General features: G+C 42.3%; 2 protein-coding genes across 2 annotated transcripts; one reads left to right on the forward strand and one right to left on the reverse strand.

Moving 5' to 3' along the window:
- The first annotated feature begins 2,883 nt into the window (after positions 1 to 2,883).
- On the forward strand, positions 2,884 to 5,443 carry RFESD (Rieske Fe-S domain containing). Its single transcript, XM_026044119.1, has 4 exons — positions 2,884 to 3,072; positions 3,967 to 4,147; positions 4,238 to 4,272; positions 4,491 to 5,443. The coding sequence occupies exons 1-4, from the start codon at positions 2,980 to 2,982 to the stop codon at positions 4,758 to 4,760; spliced, it is 579 nt and encodes a 192-aa protein (XP_025899904.1). The 5' UTR covers positions 2,884 to 2,979; the 3' UTR covers positions 4,761 to 5,443.
- Positions 5,444 to 12,396: 6,953 nt separating this feature from the next.
- On the reverse strand, positions 12,397 to 18,604 carry LOC112951400 (carnitine O-palmitoyltransferase 2, mitochondrial-like). Its single transcript, XM_026044096.1, has 5 exons — positions 18,429 to 18,604; positions 17,035 to 17,115; positions 15,873 to 15,979; positions 14,222 to 15,523; positions 12,397 to 12,765 (listed from the first exon to the last, which is right to left on the reverse strand). The coding sequence occupies exons 1-5, from the start codon at positions 18,602 to 18,604 to the stop codon at positions 12,434 to 12,436; spliced, it is 1,998 nt and encodes a 665-aa protein (XP_025899881.1). The 3' UTR covers positions 12,397 to 12,433.
- Positions 18,605 to 22,403: the final 3,799 nt, after the last annotated feature.

Genomic DNA, 22,403 nt, shown 5'->3' on the forward strand with positions numbered 1-22,403 from the left:
GACAGGTTGCGGCTGCCGCCCGGCTCGACGGAGAGGTTGGCGAGCGCGAAGGGCCCCTCCATGGCGCCGCGAGCCCCGCGCCGGGCGCTAAGTTCGGCGGCGGCAGCGCTGCCCGCGCCTTTATAGGGGCGCTGCCCCCCACGGGGCGCGCGCGGAGGGGGCCGCGCATCCCCCCGGCGCGTCCCCGCCCGCGCTCCCGCGGGGCATCCGCGGCAGCGCCCGTTCTCGCATTCCCGTTTTTCCTTTCGGTCTTTCTCGCGCTCCAAGCAGATTTCGCACACGAGAAGGAGCTGGGGGAGCCCCGCTCGGGAGAGGAGCAGTGCTTGGCTGCTGGGGATGAGCGTGTCCTCATCCCGGTGCTCCTTCGCCCCCGCTTCCACCAGAGGGCACCTGGCGCCTCCGTGCAGGAGCGCGGGGAAGCGGCTCAGGGTACGCGGGAGACGGAAAACTCCGAGAAATTACTAGGAAAAAAAAAACCCCAACTAATTAGGAAACCACTTAGCGGTTCAGCCATGGGGACGGGAGGATGGAAGGATGCCTTCTTTTTGATCGAAATGTTTTAAATTCAGCTAGTGGATAGGGCTCAAACTTTGGTTCATTCCAGGAATTAAAACTGTGCTTTCACCATGTTTTGAAAACGAAGTAGCTTGCGAAAATCATGTCGCTTCTTACACGCTTCTTTCAAGCAGTTAACTTTTTTATCAGTTCTGCTAAATTCGGGAATTAAGTTGTGCTTGGTGAGTCGCATTTTGGTAACCCGGGGAAAAACAAAAAAGTACATATTCCTTGTTCTAAAGCCACGTGCTTCACAGGATGGACAGCTGCACACCTGGGGCAGCACGAAGGCGGGCCGGCAGAAAGCACCCTGACCACCACCCGTCCCGAGCCCAGGGCTCGCCGTGCGGGCCGCCGCGGCGCAGCTGCGCGCTGCAGCGCCGCTCCCTCGCCACGCCGCGGCCGTTCCGCGTACGCCGGCGGCTGCAGGCGGCTCGCACGGCGCTGCCCGCGCGGAGCGGCGCCGCCTCCGCCTCAGCGGCCGCGGCACTGAGCGGGGCGGCCCCGCGCCCGCCCCTGGAGACGGTCCCGTGCGCGAAGCGGAGCGCGCGGCGCGGCCGTTGCGCGGCCGTTGCGGCCGTTGCGCGCGCGGCGCCCGCCGGGAGCTGTAGTCCGGCTCGCGGCGGCCGCGGTAGGTGGGGGGAGCGGCGGGGGCGGGGCCGGGCGGTGCGGCCGCGCTGCGGGTGTGTGTTTGAGGTCTGTGTCGTTGTTACCCGCCCCGCGGCCCGGCCCGGTTCGGCCTGCGCGGTGGTTCCGGGCTGCTCCGGGCCGCGGGAAGCCGGCGCGGCCTGGCGCTGGGTCAGGCGCTGCCGCCCCATCCCGTACCATCCGTCCGGGATGCGGGAGGCCTGCGCGGGCGGCGCTGCTCCCCGTGCCCCGTTTGCACAGCGGTTCAGCGCCTGGAAACGGCACGGCCGAGCAAAATAGACTTCAGCCTCGGTGACCCTTTCCCATCCCAGCGTTAGGCCCTGCGGCCAGCAGCGGGCAGCGCGTCTCCCGGGGCAGGTCACTGCGCGGCCTCGTGAGCCCTCCTCGTGAGCCCTCCTGCCGCCCCGCGCCCGGCCAGGGAACCAGGGAAGGTGCTGACGGCAAGGAGCCAGGGCCGCCTCCTGCACGTTCAGTTTCCATCTGAACCCCCTGCACACACACCACTTATTTATTTGTTTGTTTTTTTGTTTGTGTGCTTCCACTCCATAGGTGAGAAGTCCCCAATAGCTCCCAACGGGACAGTCTGTTTGCAGTCTTTTCATTCTACCGAGTCTTTTTGATTTCTCCTCTTTCCTAAGGGAAGGCAGTCTTTTGCCACGAAATTTGGTACTACACTGACAAGTACATGCTGCCTTCAGGGTGTTGTTTTGGTTTGGCTGGAACTGTCCTTATTTTCCGGTAGATAGCCTTTCACATCTCAATCTGCCTGCAAAATGCAGCAATTTGCTGTTATTACCTATTCCTGTTCATAAATGTGGGGTGCACAAACACCAGCAGTCTCAGCCAGGCTTCTGCCTAGGGAGGCTGCACAGTGAGTAGGCTCACACAAATGCAGGCTGCCTGTAGCAAGTCTGCGCTACGTGAACAGGGGATTTGGTGCTGTTATTTCAGTACTGGTCAGGACAAAGTTACATATCTATATACATATCTTTTTTATTGATGTCTTCACAAAAAATGTTTTTGTGGCATGTGTATTTTAAGGTTTTGGCTGATCTGGGAAGTTTAAATACAGAGTTAGTCAAAAGTAGTAAAACTGTAGATAGCTGAATTTAAAGATATAGATAGTATAAAAATGGTAGTAAAAAGTTCTCATGATTACACTGCTCCATATGGTGCTTATTTTCTAAATAAAAATGTAAAAAGTGAATGTTTTAATGGATAGTTTTTTGAGTCTGAAAAGTATTTTGCTTTCTAGGCAAGATTTGGCAGAGTGCCTTTATCTAGAACGCAAGGAATCTGAACTTATATATTTATTTGATTTATGCATATTCAACTCTAGCAGGCCTTGAAAATACTGTGCTGTTGTTTATATGACATCCTAGCCAGAAACATGCAGTCGTTGGGCACGAATACACCTGGGGACGTAATAAATGGCTTTGAAGCAAGGCTTTCAATGCCCGTGTCCCGTGCGGTGGAAGGCAGTGCTGCGGTGTTGCCTGCAAGCAGCAAAGCAGTACATCCAACTCGGAGCTAGGCCTGCCCCTTATCAGGGCAGCCCCAGGGCCTCTCCCGGCTTTATCAGCCCTGGCACAGTTCACCCTGGCTGTGCTGAGCCTTGCGTAAAGGCTGCCTGCCTTATGCTTTTGGGGCTAGCCCGTTTTCTGCAAGAAAAAAAAAAAAAAAAAAAGCTTTTTACGTAAAGAAGCGCTTTGATAAAAGCTGCTACGTGCACGAACAAAGCAGGCCTTAGTGGGGTGGCAATGCTGAAGAGAGGCAATGCAGGACCTCGCTATGCTGGACCTCGTTATTCTGAGCCTCCATTTCCTCATGTGTTTCCTCATCTCTCTTGTGATCTGGTATGGATCTCAGGTATGGAGTGTGGCTTGCTGCGTGATCAAGAAGCTCCGCTACTCTCTGTAGCTCTTTGCAACTTGCGTATATCTGTCTGCAACTCCTCTCATATCTTGGGGCATGCAAAGATGTTTTTTCTAGCCTGATTTCCGGAGGAGCTGATGGTAATGGGGTTGTGCTGCGAGTGTGCCGTGCATCTACCAGAGTTCTAGGGTAACTGGAACACAGCAGCTAAGCGTAACCACATTTGAGAGGCAGATTGAAAGTCTCAAAGATAAGACATTTGTACAGACTGTGATAAAAAAGGTAGACTTGTTTATGCCCCCGTATTGAAAGGCTGAGCCTATTAGACATTTAAATAAATCAGGGAAGGAAGGGAAGGGCAGAATATGTTTGCTAAAAAACCCCGATTTGAGACAGCTTCTTGCTGAACGATCTTTTTCCCTTTTACAGCCAATATATATATTTTTTAAATCAAATTATATCCATTTGTATATTTAGTCATTATTTAAACAATACTGGATTTAGATGCAAATATTATTATTTACCTTTATGGCAAATGCTGTATTGTACATTTAGCATCCTCTTATTTGTTTGCATATAGATTTTGAAAGGAGATGGTGATTAAAGTGTAAATGAACAAATACTTAGAAATTATCTGTCTCTGGCTCAGATATCTGTCTGCAACCATCAGTATTTCCAGTCACCATTCTGGTAATGAAATCTTTGGCTAAACCTTGTTATCAAGTTCCTGAGCTTTGTTTCATGTGCATATTGATGATTTTATGAAGATTTATTTCCTTTCATGTTGCTTGTTAAATGGATAGTGGCTTTTCTGTGATGAAGACATGCATTCTAAATGTAGATATCCAAAGATGAATTCATTTATGAAGTGCCTTTGTGTGTTTTAAGGACAAGGATTTGCACAACGTGAGCAAAGGGACAGCTGAAATGGAGCATGATACTCTTGTATATGTTGGTAAAGAAGATGACATAAAAAAGTCCCAAAGAATAACCACCAAGGTCAACGGCAGAGAAGTTGTTGTTTTCTACCATGAAGGGAAATTTTATGCTATGGATGCTCGTTGCTACCGTAAGATATTTGTGCATGTGATCTTGATGTTGTAACAACTAAGTGTAAAATTTATTACATAAATTAATGGCATTCTCTACTGTGTTTTAGATGCAGGAGGACCTTTACATCTTGGAGATATAGAGGTATGTAAGAGTAATAAAAATAATGCATGCAAATATAGTCATTTGATATCTAATGCATTTTTGAATAATTTTATCTGAAAATAGCATTGCAAGAAACAGGCATTTATGTAAGAACATTTCCTGTCACTCTATTTAAGCTGATACTTTGTACATCTTTTTATCTCAAGGTGAAAAATGGAGTGGCTCACTATTTCACTCTGCTTTTTTTCCGTTTTCAGGATATCAATGGTCAGTCGTGTATTATTTGTCCTTGGCATCAGTATAAAATTACTTTGGAAACAGGAGAAGGATTGTATCAAGCCATAAACCCTCTGGAACCATCACCAACACCTCGGTGGCTATCAAAAGGAGTGAAACAAAGGATTCATAAAGTTACCGTAGACAACGGAAACATTTACGTGAGCCCTCCAGATTTGTCTGTAAGCTTTGACTCGGACTATTATGCTGACAAGTACAAAAGCAATGGTGATTTTGCTGTGGGAAAATAAAGCAAATCACAAGTAGCAGTACAAATGGTAGACATAAGGAGGAATCCTGATAAATGAAGAATCATTGTCATTAAATGAAACTTTAATGTTGCTGTGAAGATTGTTTCCAGATAAAATTCTAGGAGTAATGTTATGTTAAAGCATTGAATAATGTAGAAACAAAAAGATAAATGTAGAGGCTCCTATCTTCTCAGAACCAACTGATCATGTGCTGGCAAAGTGTTTTTGCTCTTGCCTTTCAAAAAGACTTATGACTGCTTCATAATACTTGACATTTCAAAGATCTTATTTGCTAGTATTCTAATTTTTATGAGGCAGAGTAGTACAGAGTTGTTACTGCTTATAAAACACATTGAAAAGTTTAAGTTAAATAGTCTGGTATAAAGGTTATATTTACATATTTAACAGTTTATACTTACAGTGCCTTCTGTGTAAGTGACAGATTGAAATTTTAAACTTTCTAGATATGCTAGTTAATTTCTGACCTTTATTAATCTAAAGAGCCAGATTTTCACAAAGAGAAGTACAATATGTGAACGAATTTTAATGTGCTTCTCTACATCTATTTACACGTCACTACCGTGGTTCCATAGAAGTATTTATTTTCTTCTTCCTCACTGAACTCTTTTCATAGTACATCATGTAATGTCAGTAGTACTTGTCATGCATAATTCATTTTTCCAGATTCTGTTGTTGGGAAAGAGAGAAACTGTCATGTAAAAAGATTTGCTATATAATGTAGCGGTTCTTTCTTTTTCTTGTTTGGTTGCTGTGTGTGCATGTGTGTTTTTTTTTTTTTTAAAAAAAACTTATTTTAAACACATTACTATCTATTCATTTCTTAAAACATACTTTCTGTTTAGATATAAAGCTTGTTGTCTTCATGTGAATTCGCATCTCAGATCTGTCCTGATATGCCTGCTCTCAGGATAAAGTTTGTCTCTGTGTTGGCCTTGCATGAAGGGTGGGCTGCGGGCTGAGACATGGTGGACCCGCCTGCCTGCTCCATGCAGTCAGGAGTGCTGCTTCTGAGTTCCCAGGAGACATTCTGGGAGATATTCTGTGATGGCTTAGCCCAGAGTGCTTGACCTGTTTATCTGTTAACGTGGCTGTTTGCAGAAATTCTGTCTTATTCAGGTCCAGTTTCAAGCTAATTGCTCTTCATGTGTGAGTTTCTGCCGTTCATTCCTTGGATTGTCTTAATATATGGAATTAATAAGTAGGTCCATGTTAAAATCACTTTTCGTGTAAATATGTTTCTAAATACTAAGGAGCAGAGGAATGCATCTGTGCTCAATTCATCTCAATGAAGAAAGCAAAGCATGGTATGACTTTATATCACTGTATGAAGGGCTCATCATGTTTCCATTTAGATGTCTGCATCTGATTGTGTCCCTTTGCATGGATTTCATCATCAGTAGAGAGAAATTGGGAACTTTACCTTCAAGTTTAGAAACAGACAAGCACAAATCTGACCTATTTCAGTTTATTTTAGAACTACGCCATAGAAACGTGTTCCTTTCCCTCTTCTCACTGGCCATTAATTCATGGTGCTGAGCGGTTCAGATGTAAATGCCTGCCTTCTGTCAGATGAATCACATCTTGCTCATCTGCTAGAAACGGCTGTTGCTTACTGACCAGTTGGGCATGTTTTTCTTTCTTACTCTTCCTGCAGCCACAGTGTAGATGGTAGGAAGGAAGGGAAGGAAGGTGCTGAAGTAATACAACTGCTCCTGAAAAGGACTTGGGGTGAACATTGACCTGGGTCATGCTGAGGGGAAGGGAATAGTGCTTCCCTTTCCTACCTTCTACTTCACCTAATTAAACTTCTGGTGAAATTTAAATGTTAATATCTTGTGCTATTAAAAATAGGAATCATATCATAGAATCATAGAATCCTTAAGGTTGGAAGGGACCCCTAGAGGTCATCTAGTCCAACCCCCCAGAGCATGTGGCACAGGGCTGTGTCCAAGCGGGTTTGGAAGATCTCCAGAGAAGAAAATGAAAGAAATATTGTACAATCCTCCAAAATACCCTTATTGGTTTGTTTGTTTCCTGTGATAGTGAGTTTCTTTTGAGCTTTTTTTTTTTTTCCTCTGGACTCATTATGCTAGCAACAGGTACCATATACCAAAGAATACCAATTCATATAGGAATACTGCTGCTAGTTTACTTTTCAGCAGGAAATTCAGGAAAACATTACTTTTCTAGAGGGTCTGTACATTGTGATTTTATCTCTCTCTTTTTAATCACCGCCATTTTTAGAATTTTTGCTTGAGGATTGCTGTAAAACTTTTTTTTTTTCTATTTTTTTGAGTTCAGCTTTTTAAATTAACTAAAACACTGTTTAGTGTAAGAAAGGTATGATTTTGAATAACATGCTATTGCCTGTTTGACATTCAGTAGGACACTAGTAGTAGAAAGTTTTACTCCAGTTTTTATATGCATGTTCACATTGGTAGAATAATACTTAGTCTTTTGCAGCATTAAATTTTCTAGTTAAGATCCAGGGAAGTGCTTGATCATACACTTGATCATGTTAGGTTTCTGATTTTTGACAGCAAAGAAGAAAACCTGCAGCTCTATAAGACTATGTTTGAAAAAACCTCCAATCCCTTTTAGTTGTTTACTATTGCATGTTAAAATATGCATCTGCTGTGTACTTACTATCTTGGAAAAATCCCTATACTTGCGGAGCACAGATAGCTGCAGAGAAATAACATACTTCTGTACCTGCTGTTTGCCCCAGGAAAGCTTAGAGGATCAGTCAGTGTAACTGTTTAGATGTTTTTCAGTGTTCCTAGCTCTGTACTGGCTCAGCACCCAGGAACCTGGCCCTATCACAGAACCACAGAACTGTAGAATCCCTGAGGTTGGAAGGGACCTTTAGAGATCATCTAGTCCAACCCCCCTGCACACCCAGGGTCACCTAGAGCATGTAGCACATCCAAATTTAAGTAATAGTAGGTGTTCAGCCTGCTTGGCACCTCCCAGGAGACTGTGTCACCTTGCAGAGCTCACTGTATTTTCCCTGAGACTCAGCACCCAAAGAAAACCTGAAGCTTGCTGTCAGAAAAACGTGCACCTTGCACTGTTTCAGTAGTGCAGGTGTTCATGTGAATTTTTATTAGCAGCTTAGAGCATAGAGGGCTTGTTAGAGAATGTGTCAACCTGAAATAGTGCTTGATCTTCACTATTTTTTTCAATAGCACTGATAACTAGTTAATGTAAGGACAATAGGCTTATTAGAAATGCTTAAACTGCTTAGGCGAGACATACTAGTATTTAAAAACATGTGCAACCTCTGCGTTCATCATTAATCACAGTGCTGCTTTACTGCTGTCACTTGGGCAGTGTTAGTTTCAACAGAAATGATCTGCTCACTTCTGTGGACAGCTTTTACCAGATGCTTCTTTTATGACCCATAATGGCACTGTTAGTTTGTTTCCTTCCTCTTATTCCACACCTATTCTCTGAGGATGAACTGATAGATTCCTACACTGCTGGGTGAAATGTCTCTGTCTTCTCATGCCTTCTCACCTGCTTTGTGTGCCAAATGCTTATTTTTTAGTAGAGCTATTACTATTCATACACTATGTGGAATAAAGTGGTGCTTCTTGTCCATTACTGTTGTCCCTACCAACAACCTTCAGCTTGAAGTTTCACAGGAAATGTAATTCCTCATATTCGTTCTATTATTATTATTACTGTGGAGCCTGACTTGTTATCCTACAAATTTTATCCAAACATAATTAAGAAAATCCAACTAATTATTCTGTGCAATTCTCTGAGGTAAAAGATCGAAGAACTAGAGCTGGATCCAGAAAGGGCCTTATTTAGAAGCCCAAAGCCGAATTTAAGCCCGAGCTTACTGAGCTGTTCCTGTTAGCTGGCTCCCAGTCCAGAGTGGCAGGTGTGGCAGGAGAGGGAGCTGGACTCTATCTGAGAAAAACGCACTCCACAGCAAACACGAGCCACAATGATTTCCACATTCTGCTACCCAGACCTTGCGTTCGGTGTGGCGCAAGCCATGTTCTGCAGGACAACCTTACGGCTGCAGTTGCACCAGTGTCTTTTCTCTTTCAAGTAGGACATAAATGTGCAGTTGGAGCCAAGATGCATGGAATTGCAGCTAGGCTGTCACTTGCCCTGAACACAGCCACTTGCCTACCTGTGAGCTCCCAAGGGAGGGCTGTTTGATCCCTGTAGCACTGAGGAGGCCAAGGATGAAACTTCAGTGGGAATCTCCAACTCCTTTTTGTGAATAACATACACTTTGCGAAACTGAAGCAGAAATTAACATTTTACATGTTCTCTAGTTTTGGTCCAGATGAGTGTTCCTCTAGAAAAGACTGTAAGTACTGAAAATGAAACAAAATAATTCAAAATTGTTTTCTGGCATTTGCCCAAACGCTGTGCTTGTCTCGCCTCGTTACAAAATGGAAGCAGAGTCCAAAATTCCTTCGGGCTAAACAAAATAAATCTCATTTCCTGTGTTTTTAAGTTAAAGAGACAGAAAAACAGAATGGTTCTAACTCCATTTCCTGAGCTCTTACATAAGGAACACAACTCGTTGTCCTATGCAAGGGGCAGCAGTTTCACTCTTTCACTGTAATAATTAGCTTTTCCATTACTTAAGGAATGACATATTTAGCCACTTCCTATATGTGCTAGGCTGGGAGCCAGAAAGTTGATGAACTCCTCCTGAGGCTGCGTTTTCAGAGTTCTGCCCAGAGCACTGGTGTGCAGACTCGGAGGGGACAGTGCAGTCCTCGCAAGCTGATCCCCTCCAGTATAACCAGTAAAGCAGCAACGTAAGTTTAAACTCTGATAGCTCCTGCTACAATCATACTGGCTTAGGTACCTGCCCATGTCGGGAACAGAGCTAGAAATGTGTGTGGATAGACTAGGAAGTCCTTGGATGACTTGGCTGAGTGTGTTTCCCAGAGAGCTCTTTGATAGCTGTGCGCCAAGGCTAGGTAAAGTACAGCGGGGGGACCTGCTCAAGGGGAACTCGCGGTTATCTGCATCTGTCACCAGGCAGGTAATGGAGGAGGATTAACTTCCTCCCTACTGCTCCCAGTAGGTCCCTGACAAAGGAGATTGCGTGGGGACAAACGGCTTTCGGCCTATTTGCGTATTCAGAGTAAGTAGCCCAGATGAAATGGAGTGCAAGTTTTAACTTGGGACCTTTGACAAGCCCTTAGTGTTCAATGTGAAACAGGCTCCTGCAACTTCCCATTTGCACCTCGAGAGCAGTGTGAGCATCAGCAAGGCATGAACGCCACCAACAGCATCGCTGCGGCCATCTCCCAGTTCCCCTGCACCAGGGAGCCAGGACAATAGAGGGCAGCGTGCCAGCGGGGCCACAAAGTTAAGGTTGCTAATATCAAAGGGGAGGAACTGAGTTTCCAAAACAAGGAATCCTGTTTGGAAGTTTTCTTCCATTATTTCAGAATAAGCACATTTGCAAGTTAATTTTAGTTTTACTTTGCAGGAAATGTGGCAGGTTGCTTACCTGAGATGGGATCTTAAAAAGTACTAGCAGAATACTTTACAGCACATGGGAATACTATTTAGTCGCAGGATATGGGCTTCTTTCAATTTTCATTAAAAGAAGCTGATCTGAATGATTATATATTTAAAATACCTATCTATATATATTTCCAGGTAAATATATATCTACTAGGCTATAACTCATGGTAATGAGTCAGTTGCAAGACAATTTCTTTATTCACTGTTTTCCATCTTTTAAAAATTGTAGAGCCATGCTCTAATCCGTAGGCGTAACACATGATGATACTGTTGCACCTTCAAAGCAGTGCCTTTTTATGACAGCAAGGCTAATAAATATTTCTTTGCAACACGGCTTTCATATTGCTATAGAATCCATTTTTAACTGTATTAATATCCCACTGTATATTTATACATACACACAACTAGGGTTATCAGCTCAGGTAGAAGAGTGGTGTCTCAGACCATCGCTCCTCAAATGCAAAACCACAGCAGTGCTGAAGTTAGGGACAGGACTTCTGGAGCAATGTAAGGGGCTGAGAGATGTTTATGGGATGTAACAGAATTTAGAAATCACAGACTCATCACTTATTATTCCTTACTGATATAAAGACCACTTTTATGAAAGTCAATAGGTGAATAAAGACAAAGACATACATACTTTTTTTTTTTTTTTTTTTTTCCCTTCAGAATTAAAGACCTAATATCCATTAGCTCACTTCTGGACTTACATGTTTAATATACTCTGTCAGAACTAGTGTGGATTTTCCATTATATTGATTACTCTGTATGTGATCCATGTGATATGAACAATGCATGCCTTTGGGACAGGAACACTGCTGTATATACATTTTCTCTGAATGAATATCACAATTTTCTAGCAAGATAAAACGATAATGATCCCCATTATTCCTGGCAAATAAGGAAAAATTAACTGTTTGTTAATTTTAGTCCTGTAACTGAGTCAAGATACTGAAAGTCTGTTTTTCCAGAGTACAAAATAACATAACCTAACTGCTCTTTTATATGAAGAAAGAACTTCCTTCATGGTGATTTCAGGTACGCACTTTGTGCCTACAAATTGTAACATTCCATCTCAAGAAAATGATAAATATATGATTAGTTGTTGCCAATTAAACTTTTTCAAGTGATTAAAAAAAAACAGCAAGGAAAAAGTTCTTTAATAGTAACTGGATTTTTTTTCACATATGTAATAAACTGTTATACAAGTTATAAGTGACATGGTACTACATACATTTGAGACAAGAATCCTTTTGACGTTATCAGTGTTTATAGGTCCTATCCCAAACCTGTGCTGCAGTGATACACATTTAAGAACATCTCTACATCCTCAATTCTTCCTACTCTGGGATATAAAGAGAGGAGAAAGAAAGGCAAATGGGAACTGGAGAGCTAAGTGATGATCACCAAGTCTTTTTTTTTTTTTTTTTTTTTTTTCAATTTCTTATCCAGACTTTCAGTTTCATGGAACTTAATTTCAGTTCTTTGTGAATGAAAAGCTGAAAGCACGGTATCACTGCTGCAGTACTTTGAGGCAGAGTGTTGTAGAATGAATTGCCCTCTGCAGATTCAGGAAGAGACATTTTGTGTAGTCACTTCTGCAGAGAGAGATTTTTGTGCAGTCACAAACACAGCTTAGCTTTGGTGAAAAACCTGCTTGTTTAAAATGCCAGAAGCTGCTGCTTTTCCTGGCAGAAAAGTTAACTGATCTTAATCAATGTGTACAATGAACAACTACACCTGAAGTCAGTCAGCAAAATGCCTCTCATGCTCAATTTGATAAACTTTTACTCTAAAAACCTTCTTCAAAAATATAAAAACCATGAAGAAACAGATGACCATGGCCAAAAAGGGAGGGGGAAAGAAGAGAAAAAACAGACCAGATTACATCAACTGATGCTACTGTAGTAACAAAGACTGGGAAGGAAAGACTTAAATTAACGTTAAAAACTAATGAACAAGAAATAACAGCATGAGATCCACTGCCACTTTTTAGCATCAGCCTGCTCATGTTTCCCTTTTATATTTGATTTTTACATTTGCATTTTCCAGTAATAATGCTCATTATTGTATTTTCATTTTTTTGGTCATTATTTTCAATAATCAGCAGCTACTTCAGAAACAAATTTGGCTATTGCTTATGGGATAAGTGGTCTTCCTTCTAAAATATCAAAAATGTCATTTAAGCTATATTCAAGGCACCTCAGAAATTCCTGTAGCTCTTCATCTAAATAGCTAGTTGCATTACATCCTAACCAGGTATCCGACACGTGATATCCAATTCCAAAGCCATCTGATACTACTGGACCGAATCCACCAAGATTAACTGCAGGACTCTGTAAGGTACTAGTTGAAATTACATTATGATTTATTTTCTGGTAAGCGGTGTCAAGAAAGAAATCAGGCGTAGGTTCACCTCTGGACACAGCAAGATGTTTCAAGGCAAATAAATGGCGATCAAATCCATTCCCTAAAAAAACAAAACGCATGACCTGTTTCAACACCAGGCAATAGGGAGATTTTTTTTTAACCTGTAGGAGGCAAATACAAAAGCTAAAATAGCTAGAAATGGTACTTTGGGACTCTGACATTTCCCTTTACTATACCAGATTAATAAAATACCTAGGTTAATAATTTTGAGCATCTTCGTTGTAGTGACATGCCTGACAGATGTGGTCTTGCACCTTTGTTCAGGTAATACAGCTTCTACTGAACTCAACACCATGTAATTATGGATGCTCAATTTAGACATCCAGTTCTGAAAGTCCAGGTTTCATAATGGGAACATATATTTACATAACCCCTCCTCCTAGCAATGTCACTAATGTGCCTTCTTTTCCCACTCTTGCATTTACAAAGGCGACAGATTAAATCAAATGTTATTTGTACTTTTCAATGGATGCTCTGAAAAACTAAGAGATGCATCTGGCTAGGAGAGCTGAATAAATTGTTGTGCAGTTATCTATATGAGCCCTAGTATGCCATAGAACCACTTTGTGTGTGTGTGCAAGAAGGAAGGGTTATTTCAAATGGATCATTGTTGGGGCATGGCTGTATCCTGCAATAACATCTGCCCTTAGAGCTGTTGAGGACCTAACTGGTTAAAGAGCTGGTGAGTAACTCCTTCAATAAATTTCAATTCAAGTAGCTCCCCTACACTATACAGCTAAGTACTTACTTTTTAAAGATACAAACCCAAACATGCATTGGATTGCCCCTCTCCAAATTCATATTCTAATAAAAATTAGTGTGTACAAGTAGAAATGATTTTCAATTCTAATAGTCGCATAGCATTCTGAAGAGACCTAGAAAGGAGCTACCTACAAAAACTAATGTACTTTCTCATTTTCAGTTATTTTAAGCGTCTCAAACTGTTAAGCAATGAGATTTGGCATGCTGGGGTAGAGAATATTGAGACTATTAAAAGTGAAGTAAAAAAATTATCATCAAAAATACACAGCAAATGAAATGAGACAAGGAGATAGCACTGAAAGATGGACGGGTCAGAATCATAGGAATTTTTCTCTAGACTTTAAAAATGACCTTTTTTGGTAACATTTTGAAGAGAGCAATATAAACAAGGAGTATTTGGATTTAAGGTCTCTAGCTTGAGAGGTTAATATATAACAGAGATATAAGAGAAACTAACACTCCTTAAATTTGCAGGAAATAAGGGCTGACATTCTGATTTTTTGTTTGTTTTAGGTAAAATACACCCTTCATAAAACACAATTTCCAAACTTCCTTACAGATTACACAGCAGCCAAATGGGCAGAACACTGATTCTTAAAGCATCTTTTATAGTTTGTTTGTAACAGCAAAGACTGAGATCTAGATATTTCAGTAAGTCTTGGGAGGCCTTCAAACACTAACACAATCTGACAACATTAGTACAATTTTAAAAGCTTCATAGGTATGGAACTAACCTAAGGCAGCTTCCATTTGCAATCGTCTATGATACTTGGAACATTCATCAATCATATTTCTCAGTTCTGCCACACTGTGTTTGCCTCTTTCTTCAACAATAGCCTGTGAACACTGTTTTGTGAGCATAGAGGTGGGTCGAATGGTTTCCGTGCGTCCGTGTTTGAAAGCAGCAGTACTGCATGCTTCATAGGAAGGGACGACTCTTCCAAACTGTCGATAAAAAGTAATCTGACAGGCAAGTTGAAAGATAGCATCGGGACTCATCCTCTGTTTTACAATATAGTCTTTCCCAAACTTTCTGAACTTAAACCTTTTCATGGACATTTTCTTCTTTCTTTCATCAAACTTCTCATGTGCAACATGTATAGCAGATTGGATTGAGTCATTCAATTTAAACTCTAGTCTCTCACATGTTATAACAGTAGTTTCTGCAGACCTTGAATGTGGTAGAAGAGCTGGGTGCCGTGTACTGTTTCTATAAACTTCGTTTACAAAACGGAGAACTGCAACTCCGTCTCCCCAAGAGTGCTCAAAGTTTATTCCTGCACGGCCATCACCTGTAATAATCAGACTAATAGATTTATCAAACCAACGATTGAAGCCATTTCCGTGAAGCAAGCAATGGGAGAGCTCATCCTCATCCTTTGGAAAAATATTATCTAAGCACAGACAAAATATTGCACTATCAATTTTCTTTAAGTTTTCTTCATTACCCGCTTCAAGAAGTTGCTGCCTTACTGTTGCCCAGATATTCCTGTCTTCAGTGGTCAAGTATGAGAGTGCAAATTCAGGCAAGCGATCTGCCTCTTGTATAATATAAATTAAATGAGCCACAATTTCAGATGGGTGCAGAATATTATCAACAGAATCCAACACATCAAAAACATAAAAGTGTCCATTTCTCATCACTAGCAAATGTCTTGAGCATTCACTTGTGAACAGTTCATCCTTGTTTAGTTTTGGAATTCTGGAACTTCTGAAGAGACGGCTATATTGTGACATATCCAATGGATATGCATTTACCATATATGCTCCATACCATGACACAGAGGTTGGAAGAAGACGAATGAAGTTTTTGAAGAGCTTACTCTCACTCCACTTGGGGTCTCCATAGTAGATATCTGGCCTTAAATAATTATGCTTTAGAGACTTCAGAAATTTTATGGATGATATTATGAGATTGGTTGCTCTAACCAACTGGTTGTTGTAGGCTTCTCTTGGATCAGGAGTTAAACTAATAAAGGGATTGAAGTTTAAAACAACAGGTTCTCTAGCAGAAAGATACATATTAAACCAAGGATCTACAAAAATAAGATTAAAACTCAGTTAAATCTTAGTTAGCTATCTGTAGAAACACATCATATAAAATATTCCTGTATAGCAAATTGTCAGTTTGTTGATACAGCTTTAAATTCATGTAAGTGTTTTGACAGATATAAAGAGAAGAGAAATCCTAAAGATTGAAGATATTACAGCAAGTTTCATTTATATTTTTTAATTTTTCACTATATCTTTTTTTTCCTTTAAAGGCTATGTTTTCATGTAATCACTTGCCATGAAAAAGTAAATGCAAGTAGTCCAAAAGTACTTCTGAACAGTTTGATTCCACTTTTTGCTACACCTTACTAAGATATGAAGCAGAAAACAAACCTGATATATAGCTTGTATGTGTGTTCTTTTCATCTAGCTCTACCAACTCTCTGTGCAATCTCTTTCCAGCTCCTTTTTCAAACTCCTTGGCAATTCTTCTGGTATTCCTACAGTATTGATAAAAGTGCACTATTACAATATAGTAAAATTCATTTTCTTGCTTATTTTCTTAAATGATAATCTTTTACAAAATAAAAATGAAACTCTTAAAACTAATCCATACTGATTGTTTCTGAGCAGGACATCTTTCATGTTGACTATTTTGGCATTCTGACCTCATTTTTAATTGAAGCTACCATACAATTAATAAAGCGGTGAGCACTGAAGTAAGCATCACAAAACATCAAATTCTAATAAGTTAGTTTATATCTGTGCAATCTCTAGACCAGTAATAAATGCAAGGTAATCTGAAGTTACATTTATTTATCTCAATCTAGAGCTAAAAGTCCCTAGGTAAAATATTTAAATATTTTATGACCTGAATCAAGATTGCATCTTAAGCTTGCAGAGCTGGTATTTAGAAGTAAAAGCTTAGAAAATCAACATGCCTTGTCACAGTGCTTTAAAATGTGTTTTAAGTGCAGATGTGCATTTTGAGGAAAACAGTAAAATAATAACCACTTGCATTACAAGTAAATATTGCAATAAACAAAAAGTGAAACCAAGCTTAGAGCTTGTCTGCCACTTCTCAAGAGGCATTGATTGCTAGCCTGATTTCCAAAGTGAAAAAAAAGAAAAAAGCTTAGACTGTCACATTGTCCATATCTATTTGTCAGATATAACTAGTGAACTCTGGCTATAGTCACCTGACACTGAAAAAGTCTCAAGGATATTAAATTGCAGTAAGTTTTGTAAAAACAGGCTGCTCACCAGACAGACCTTAATTATCAATCCTGTTGAGAGAACAGACCCTAAAAAAGGCAACTCTTCTGTAACTATACAGTATCTACTCTAAATTTCCGACAGAAAAAAAAAGCATTATGAACGCCTGAGCTGTTAAGAAGCTCTGATGACAAGTGCTGCCTTATCAGAAAAGCAGCAATCCAAACCATCAGACATAAAAACATTGAAAGCTAGGCTTCACTGCCTTGGCTTCATCAATATAAGCCCATTTATGAGCTCATTTCATTTATATTCTTTTACCACACGCCACTTCTCACACCTGTATTGTTTATCATCCAACAAAGGCTCCTGGGCAGCTAAATACCGCTTAAGAGTATGCTCCAGCTTTGGAATGGGTAATCTAGAAATAGAGAATATACAAAAGGCTATTAGATGAGAATTCAGCGAATTTCTATTGCTTTGCAAGAGGCAGTAAATGACCACAGTAAATGAATGTTTCCCCAAGAAACATTCTGCCTCAACACACACAGATCATCCTCCCTTGTGCTATCTCAGCACATGCTTCTGTAATAAAAGGCAGGTTGACAGAAGATCAGGAAGAAGTTGGGAAGCAGCGAGAACTAGAAGGAGAATTAAAAAGCAGTAAAAGCATACCAGAATTAAGAAGAAATAGTATCAATAACCCATTTAGAAGCACAAATCCGAACTAGACCCTTCAATTTCTGAAAACCAAAACGAAAGTTTTAATATAAGGTGGTCATGAAATCCCTGCTTGGAAAGTATTTAGATTTTGCATAAAATAGCTGGTTATTAATAGACTTGGTATTTTTATTCTGGAGAAGTGCAGTTTTATAAAAAGAACTAGAAGGTAATTTTAAACAAAGTTTTGTTTATGACTCAGTGAGACCCTATGACATGGACAGCTGAATAAATCATTTTGTTATGCATGAACTACATAGTTTGTGTTTTATTTATCTACAGATAATCTTCTATCCATTGTACTCTTTTCCAACAGCACACATCACCTCGTATTAACAGATACTAATAGATGGGTTTCATTTACCTGATGAAAGGTAGCGTTTTACCTAAGAAACGCTATCTGTAGCCATGTAGTGTATTTTTGGAAACAAAAGCTAGAACTTTTGCATTACTGAAGAAGCTGCTCAGAGGCAAGTGAAGGACAGAGCTTCCGCTGAGGGCTATTATGGAGTTGTGAGGCACTTCTCTTCGTGGAGTTCATGTGCTGGGTCACTCAGTCTTAAGGGCTTATCCATGGGATCATAAAGGGGATTAAAAAGGCCCAGAACTTTCAAAACAGGCTGCATGTAGGCCATTTCCTCCCTGACCCCAAACCACAGCTGCTGCTGCTGGAAAAAAGTACAGGGTCTCATGCCTCTTTGAAAACGCTGAAGCCACCTACACAGCTGAGAGGGGCTGTCTGGCACATCAGTACTTCTGTTTGGACCATCCTTGGGGAGTTTCCCCACCTCTCTGTCCCCAGGTTTCCCGCTCCCCTCGGCCACGGCTCCAAACCGACCTGTCCCCACAGCTTGGCATCAGCACGGGGCCAGGCTAACAAGGAGGGGACGGCCCAGGAGCACCCTCCTGCCACCACGGATGCCCCTCTGTTCCTTGGGAAGGCCGCTGCGGGACCCCTGCCCTCCTCCCACCCGGCCGCACAGCCCCGCGGGGCCGGCGGCGACAGCCCCCCACCTGGGCAGGCTGTCCTGGAAGTGCATGGTGGGGATGGTGCTCCTGTGCACGAAGTGGTGGTCCGTGTCCGCCTGCGACACGATGCCCTCCGTCAAGCCCACGCTGCGCCAGTATGCGCGGCGCGCCGGCCGCCGCCGCCAGGCGCGCAGCCCGCGCCCGCAGCCCGCCCGCAACATGGCGCCGCTGCCGCGCGCGGCCGTTGGCGCGGCCGTTGCGGCCGTTAGGCGGCGCCCTGGCCGGCACGTGGCGCCGCCGGGAGGCTGCGGGCGGCGAGGCGCCCGCGGGGACGTGCGCGGCCGGCATGGACCTGCCCCCCGGCAGAGCCCGAGCGAGTTTCTCAAAGCCTGTTTTCCTCGCCTGCGCTTGCTTCTGCTTCCAAAACATTCAAGAGCATCTTAAGGTGTTTCTGTGCATCAGTCTTCACTTGCACGCTCTGATCAGTGCGAGGAGGAGTATTTTCTCACGCAGCATTTAATATAATCTCAGCCCTTTGCAGAATCACACAGAATCACAGAATGGTAGAGGTTGCAAGGGACCCCTAGAGATCATCCAGTCCAAGCCCCTGCTCAAATGGGGACACTGAGAGCCCAAGACACGGGTCTCTGTGCTCATAGGCGTTGCTGCAAGTCAGGCTTGCTGATGGTGCAGAAACCTTTTACTGCTGCAGTGACAGCTAGGAGGGCAGCTGGTATCATTTCTGTTAAGATGATAAAATCTATGAAAAAGAACTCCTGGATATACACAACCCTGTTGGGATGAAGTCAGTGCAGCTCGTGTTAGTCAAGGGCAGTCCTGCCTCACTAACCTGCTGGAGTTTGGAGGAAGGGCATTATGTGAATAAAGGGGATTCTGTGCACGTGGTAATCCACTTGTGTTTTCCAAAAAGCCTTTGACAAGCTTTCTATAAAGCTGATTAAGCTTTGTAAAGGAACTAAGTTGCCACAGGATTGGGCAAGAGGTTGGTGTTGAACTGAAAGATGGTTCAAGACTAGAAAGTGAAGGATAGGGCTTGAAGGTTACACTTCAGAAAGGAGACAGTTCACAGAATAGTTCAGTTTGGAAAGGACCTCTGGAAGTCATCTAGACCCCCCCTGCTCAAACCTGGTCTGGTTAGATCCAGTTGCTTAGGGACTTGCCCGGTCACCTCTCAAGGATCGTGTGACCATACTGCAGATGTCCTGGGATTTGTACTGGCTGTGTTTGATGTCTTCGTTAGCGGCCTGAGGAAGGTGGTGAACAATGAAAACTCCCAAGTCTGCAGGTGACACCGAGTAAATCCATAAGGACCTCATGGTACTGAAGGAGTAAGAAATGAACTTTGTTAGATAACTATGTTATAAAATGATCAAGGGCATGGAGCAGCTGATTTGCTAAGAGAACCTACAAGCCATAGGGCTCTTTTATTTTGGGAGGCAAAGGCTGTGAGGGTGATGACTGAGGTTTACAGAACTGTAAAGGTGGTAGGTAGTGTAAAGGTGGGGCTGTTACTCACCAAGTCTTGCAGTGCTCAGTTTAGAAGCCACTTGATGAAACTCATAAGAGACAGTTTGTAACAAGCTGCTCTTTTCACCCAGTGAGTGGTAAACTTGCTGACCTCGCTTCCCTAGGAGGTCCCAGGGGCAGGCAATACTGGCGAGCTGGGAAAGGGGTTAGACAAGTTTATGGGCAACAGGTCTGTAAACAGGTATTGGGGTGCTGTGCAGGGGTGCATCTGCTAACTTCCTCATGGATGCTGGAAGAATGCAAGGGGAATGGACTTCAAACATGAGCACAGCTCTCAGTGCTTCCCTAAGCAGCCTCTCGTATAGCTGCTGTTGGATGTAGCATCGGATCAGACGGAACAATAGCTTGGCTCAACAGGGCGGTTTGTGTGTCCTGTGCTTTATCCCATTCAAATGGAACTACGCAAATGGCTGAGCTGGCACACAGAGGCTCTGCTTATCGCTGTTACTGTTAAGGATGCATCTATGTGCTCAGGATTACCTGGGACTACCGAATGTGACCGTACGTGACTGTGTTTTACATGCAGTCAGCTGGCACACCCTTTACAAAGTTAAGCTGCAAAGTCATTTTTAAATGACTTTGAACCAAGAGAATGAGTTCATGCTGGTCAATATATTGCATCCTTTATGATGATGGCTTTGACACAGTATCGCCAGATCAGAGTTTACTGAAGTGTGGCACTGCAGCCCTGAGGGCTGGAGGGCCAGTAAGCCCTGCCAGGGAGTGGTTGTGCAAGCTCTTGAACTGTGGCTCTCTTGAATCTCTGCCACTGAAGTATTTATGCAGACCGGTGCTTTCAAGTCAGATTAACCCTACAAAGTTTTCTTGGCATGGCTGTGCTGAAAAATATTAGTAACCCCTAAGAGCATGCCATCATTTGTTTCCCCGGTGCTTTTGTTGGCTTGAATTTGACAGATAAGAACGTCAGAAAATCTCCTTTTGTTGATTTACACTTTATCTCTGCGAGACATCTTGGCTGTTAAAACCTAAAGCAACAATCACTCTAGTACAAACACCAATAAAATCAAGCCCAAGAAAGGTTATATTTTGTGTTATTAGGAGAAAACAAATCTATTCACCAATAATATTACTGTTATTTGAAGTGATTTTCTGTATTCTTTTAAAAAGCTATTTGAAAATTTACCTCTCCTAGAAAATACTGTTAATTTCTTGTCTACCCAGTGCTGCTGTTAAAGTCAATGGAAGCTCCATGAATCAACAGGATTAGAATTGACACAAAATCAACATACAGCAGCAGTGAATAGGCAGGACTGCCAACAACTTTGAATTCGAGAGCCTCGAGTTGCCTCTCATTTGTGAAAATAACGGTTTGTTAGTCACTTTTGGATCAGTGCAAGTAAGAGTACAGCTTCCATCATGAGGAAATCCTTTTCACTGACTTGGCTGCAGCTCCCTCCTTGCCATAGAAAATGGCATTACCCTTTTGTCAGCAAAGACTAGATATTTCTTTTCATTGTTTTGTATGAGATAGTCACTGGAAATCTTCATGAGAAATCATTTGAAACAATGTAGCAATGTTCTGTATTGAAATGCCTGAGATCAAATATGCCATTGTTTTCTGAATCCTGTCAAAGACTGTCCCTGTTTTCTGTAATTTTGTCTTTGTATGTCAGCAGCAGTGGTAAATGTCTGCTGGATGAACCGTTTGCTGATCCTAGGATACTCAGCTCCAGATTGCAGAATAGGAAATAGTCAAGCAGTGTTTTATAAATGTGTTCTTTTAGCTGAACACTCTTTTATTGCTTTTGCTTGCAGTGCCCACATAACTGCATTTGCGGCAGAGGTGCCAAGCAGCTTCTCGGTTCATGCTGTTTACTGCAATTGAACAGTTAACTCTTCTTTCCAAGTGCATTATATAACCATCCAGCAATGCAGAGGCAAAAATGGGGCTATGGACCTACTTACAGGCAGTAAGTAAGAGCAGGCAGTATTTTCATCATCTTTTCATTATTTTATGCTTTCTGGTTGCTAAATTGTTACTAACATATTACAGTATTTTAATCTGGAAGTTTTAAGTGGTGTTTATCAGGTGAGCTGAGTCCAGTACCCGCTGTCTGCAGAATACACTGCCTGCAGAATTAATGCGCCTGGCAGTTCCCATTAGCTCCCCAGATGGTTCAAGGACAGACAGAGAGGAAAATGGGTGTCCTCTATGACTCTCCAGCCCTGCCCCAGGCCTTCTCACTTTTTGGGCAGTGCTAGGTCCAGAAGAGTTGCCTCTGCCATTTGGGATTTGGATCAGCTGAGTCACTTACCCTAGGTCTGCCGTACTTACCAATGCAGTTTCCTTCCCAGCAATGCAGCTGAATATGTGTGTATATGTCTGTCTCTTTGCCTGTCTGTCTCAGCTGGGGATCACACCTGACTGTGGTGGCACTGCTTAGCACACTGATAAATCAGACTTGTTAAGAAACCTCTACCAGCCTGGCATTGATTAACAGCACACCCTTT

Source organism: Nothoprocta perdicaria, unplaced genomic scaffold (assembly GCF_003342845.1).
Source record: "Nothoprocta perdicaria isolate Ctin4 unplaced genomic scaffold, notPer1 scaffold_35, whole genome shotgun sequence".
NCBI lineage: Eukaryota > Metazoa > Chordata > Aves > Tinamiformes > Tinamidae > Nothoprocta > Nothoprocta perdicaria.